The sequence below is a fragment of the Bos indicus x Bos taurus genome, chromosome 8, assembly GCF_003369695.1.
Source record: "Bos indicus x Bos taurus breed Angus x Brahman F1 hybrid chromosome 8, Bos_hybrid_MaternalHap_v2.0, whole genome shotgun sequence".
In the NCBI taxonomy this organism is placed as follows: Eukaryota; Metazoa; Chordata; class Mammalia; order Artiodactyla; family Bovidae; genus Bos; species Bos indicus x Bos taurus.
Window position 1 is genome coordinate 85,117,106 of NC_040083.1, and position 4,392 is coordinate 85,121,497.

Genomic DNA, 4,392 nt, shown 5'->3' on the forward strand with positions numbered 1-4,392 from the left:
CCACCAGTTGCATCCCAACCATCCTGAGTATCCATCCTGGGAGGCAGCAGCCGGAGATGGGAAGGTGGGAGAGAGTGGTCAGGTATGTTCCCAGCCCCTCCCTCAGAGCAGGCCCAGCTCTCAGGCCTGGGGCTAACAGCCTCCCCTCCCAACCATCCAGAAGCCCCAGCTTCTTTCCTTGCCCTGACCATACCTTCGCTTCTCTTCAGAGACACCAGCCTGCATTGTAGGTCTCCTCTTGTGTTCACACCGTCTGGGCCTTCAGTACGTGGGGGCCAACTTGACTGGCCACTCTTAGAACTGGGTGTTGGGCTGGACTCCATGAGCCAGCCATGCCTGTGGACTGAAGGTTCCCCCAGGACCCCTAGCTCCATCAGGATAGGACCAGATCCTCCACAAATCACACCTGGTTCATCTTCCTCAGAATCACCTTGGCTGGTTTCCCTTTGCCATTTGCACCTATTTTACAGATAAGAGGCTGCAGCCATAGAGACACAGCAAGCCAGTACCCTTCCCAGCCCCTGCCCCTAGACTGATTGGCTGTGTCCTCAGCATGGTTTGACTGTAACCTACATGGCCACATAGGTCTGTGACATGTGAATCTTTACAAATGCTTCCTACAGTTTCCCAGTTTCTCTGTTTTATGAGGAGCTTGACCTGCTTTCTCTCTCTTAGTGCTTTGCATCAAGATAACTATACATTTGAGAATGAGGTGTCAAGAAGAGCTGTTAGCCTGAGAGGTTCCTCTGCAAAAGAGAAAAAAAAAGCTTGGCTTTGGAGCTGCATGTTATCAAATGCATACTGATTTTGAGGACATTCCCTGCTCTGGTTAATTGAGGTGCTAGCTAACCAGGCCAGCTAATGGGATGTTGAGAGCTGATTGCACAATGCTGAAGACATAGGCAGGGCCTCCGAGGCACAGCCTTCATGCTCTGAGTGGCAGGGAGCTGTCCCTCCTGTATGTAAGCTGGGAGTCACTGGGATGTGCAAAGCCCCTTCCCAGGGCCTCTGTCCTAAGCCACTGCTGCCAGGCTCATGGTTTGTTGGTGGTGTATTTACCAGACAGATCCTGTGCCCCTCCAGGGTGGGGAAAGTGCCTTTACCAACTTCACATCCTGGTGCTTCAGGGAGACACTGAGAAGTATTTGCTGACTAACTGACCAACCACTTGGGAAACTTTGCTCAGAGCCATTTTCCCAGGCTCCTCTCCTCTCTCCCTGGTCATCTACTCAGATGGCCTCCCCCCACCCCACCCCCTACCCCGCACTCTTCGTCAGCCCCCAGAGCAGGTCCAAGCCTCTGAAGCCTTAGAAGACCAAGGGGCCAGGGCTGGCTGCTCCTCATGGAGAATCTGTCTGCCACTCACTATGGCAGGGGCAGGGGACCCTGGGGCAGGGTTTCACCCATGGGCCCTCAGCACCCCAGAAGCCGAGGCTTCTGATGTCCTGAGGCTCTCAAGCTGTCTGCTCTGGACCCCGAGCCCTGGCCCAGCCACACAGGCATGCTGGGAGGGGAGAGAACAAAGAGGCAGCATGTGCCCCTATTTTCTGGCCCCGCTCCCCCGCCCCCCATTAGCCGAGCAAGGATTGTTTATATTACAGCAGGAATTATTCCAGCCCTAATCAGAGGCCCTGCGAGGTTTCGGCATTCGAGGTATTTCTTTACCCAAGGACACTCTCCAATCCTATAATTTCCATTTCCCCAGACGCCCCTGATTGAAAGCAAACATTTTATATTTGGAAAGGAAAAGGGCCATGTGCTATTCATAGCCCAGCCAGGCTGTCCAAGCGGGGCAAGGGGGCGGGCCTGGTGGGATGGACGGATCTGAGAGGGCAGAAGGGGCGTGGGCTGGGTCCCTGGGGTTGAGGGGGTGGGCAGACCCTAGAGCACTATGCCATGGGGAGGCTGAGGACAAGGTGGGGAATATGAGCCCCTTTTTCCTCTTCCATTTCCTCACTGCCTCACCAAGTAGCTCCCACTATTTTTTCCAGGTAAAGACATGGATACCCCCAGTCTTGGAATGGGGCTGAATAAAGTATTAGTACTGTAATTCGGTATGGTCATGGGGCCCCTGGTCTCCACTTTGGGCTCAGCCAAGGTCCCAGGACCAGCTCCTATGTCTCTTCCCGGCACTGCGTACCCCTCCCAGATTACTTACCTGCCATGACCCCAGACCTTCTCAGGGACCAAGAGGTGCACCAAGGTCACTGCTAGCCTCCAGGCCTGGTCTCTGCCCTCACCTTTCTCTCCTGACGCAGGGTCTCCCCTCTTGCTATGTGTCAAAGGTCCAGGCAACGACCATGTGTCCCTTACTGGGACCATGGTCCCCCCTAAGTAGCTGATGTGTATCTAGCCCTTTCTGCATGCCCGATACTGCTAAGCCTTTTCTAAGATACTTATATTAATCCTTTGAAGCAGACATTATTGTTATTCCATTTTATGGGTCCCGTTTCTGTTTTCTTGCATCTCAGTGTCTCACTGCTTGCTTCCTAAGGCCAGTGAGATAAACTGAGGCATGTGTTCAGGTCACAGCTCACCTGGTATATGCTAAGTGATAGGCATTTGATTCGCATTTGAATGAATGCATCTCAGGGCAGCAGGGACACAGCGGGAAGCTTTGTTTCCCTCTGTATTAAATCTGTACTGTTCAATGATTGAGAAATAATTTTTTTCTTAAAATTTAATTTTTATTTTTATCAAAGTAATTGATACTTAGTTTTGTTAGCTGCTTTATTGAGTATAATTTATGTACAATAAAATGCACATAAAATTCCTGTGAGTGTCCGCTGCTCCTGCGCAATCGCTGGTGCAGCATGACTGCCGCTCCATGACCACCTCCTGGTGTCCACGGACCCACCACTGAGATGATGTGTGGTGCACCCCCCACCAAGCAGCTGGCCACGGCTGAGATCCAGGCCATTGCTGACAAAGTGAAGTCTCCGCTGAAAGAGAAGGAAAACAAGAAGTTCCCGGTGTTCAATGCTGTGGAGTTCAAAAGCCAAGGGGTTGCTGGGAGGACCTTCTTCATCAAGGTTCAAATGGATGATGACTTCGTGCACATTCAAGTGTTGGAAAGCCTTCCACAGGAGAACAAGCCAGTGGCCTTGACCAGCTACCAGATCCACAAAGGCAGACACGACGAAGTGACGTGCTTCTAGTCCTGATTTTACACAGAGTCCATCTCCCACATGGGTCTCGCCTCTGCAAACTTGACTGGGACCACAGACGGTGCCACTTGGGGTGGGGGTGAGACCCACATCTTGGGGGTCTCTGTTCCTAGCTTTCGTTGTGTTCATTTTTTCCCCATCCAATAAATGATCCTAACTAAATTACTTTCAAGGAGGGCTTCTGTTATCTTTAAATACATATATATATATATATTCTGTCTTCACACAAAATGTAAAAAATTGATTGCTTTTTGAAAAAGCTTTATTGTTGATATAATTCACATATGATACAATTCACCTACTTAAAGCATCCCAGTCAACGTTTTTTGGCATATTACATTATTTTCAATTGTAGTGAAATGTGTACAGCATAAAATTTTCAATATTAATCACTCTAAGTACAAAATTCAGTGGCAGCACTTATACTCACAATGTTGTGAAACCAAACAGAAACTGTACCCATTAAACATTAACTCCACAATCCCCACTCCTCTCAGTCCCTGGCACTCACTTCTTTCTGCTTCATTGACTACACTAAAGCCTTTGATTGTGTGGATCACAACAAACTATGGAAAATTCTTCAAGAGGTGGGAATATCAGACCACCTTACCTGCCTCCTGAGAACCCTGTATGCAGGACAAGAAGCAACAGTTAGAACTGGACATGGAAAAATGGACTGGTTTCAAATTGGGAAAGGAGTACATCAAGGCTGTATATTGTTACCCTGCTTATTTAATTTATATGCAGAGTACATCATGCGAAATGCCAGGCTGGATGAATCACAAGCTGGAATTAAGATTGCTGGGAGAAAGATCAGTAACTTTAGATATGCAGATGGCACCATGCTTAAGGCAGAAAGCAAAGAGGAACTAAAGAGCCTCTTGATGAAGGTAAAAGAGGAGAGTGAAAAAGCTGGCTTAAAACTCAACATTCAAAAAACAAAGATCATGGCATCCAGTCCCATCACTTCATGGGAAATAGATGGGGAAACAATGGAGACAGTGACGAACTTTATTTTCTTGGGCTCCAAAATCACTGCAGATGGTAACTACAGCCATGAAATTAAAAGATACTTGCTCCTTGGAAGAAAATCTATGACCAATCTACACAGCATATTAAAAAGCAGAGACATTACTTTGCCAACAAAGGTCCATCTAGTCAAAGCTATGGTTTCTCCAGTAGTCATGTGTGGATGTGACAGTTGAACTATAAAGAAAGCTGAGCA

General features: G+C 48.4%; 1 protein-coding gene across 1 annotated transcript; it reads left to right on the forward strand.

Annotated features, from left to right (window-relative positions):
• Positions 1 to 2,864: 2,864 nt before the first annotated feature.
• On the forward strand, positions 2,865 to 3,158 carry LOC113897866 (cystatin-B-like). Its single transcript, XM_027550813.1, has one exon. It carries the CDS (start codon positions 2,865 to 2,867, stop codon positions 3,156 to 3,158), a length of 294 nt encoding a protein of 97 aa, XP_027406614.1.
• The last annotated feature ends 1,234 nt before the right edge of the window (positions 3,159 to 4,392 follow it).

Excerpts from the sequence above, each read along its gene's own strand:
- LOC113897866 (XM_027550813.1), top strand. The coding sequence starts at position 2,865 with ATGATGTGTGGTGCACCCCCCACCAAGCAGCTGGCCACGGCTGAGATC.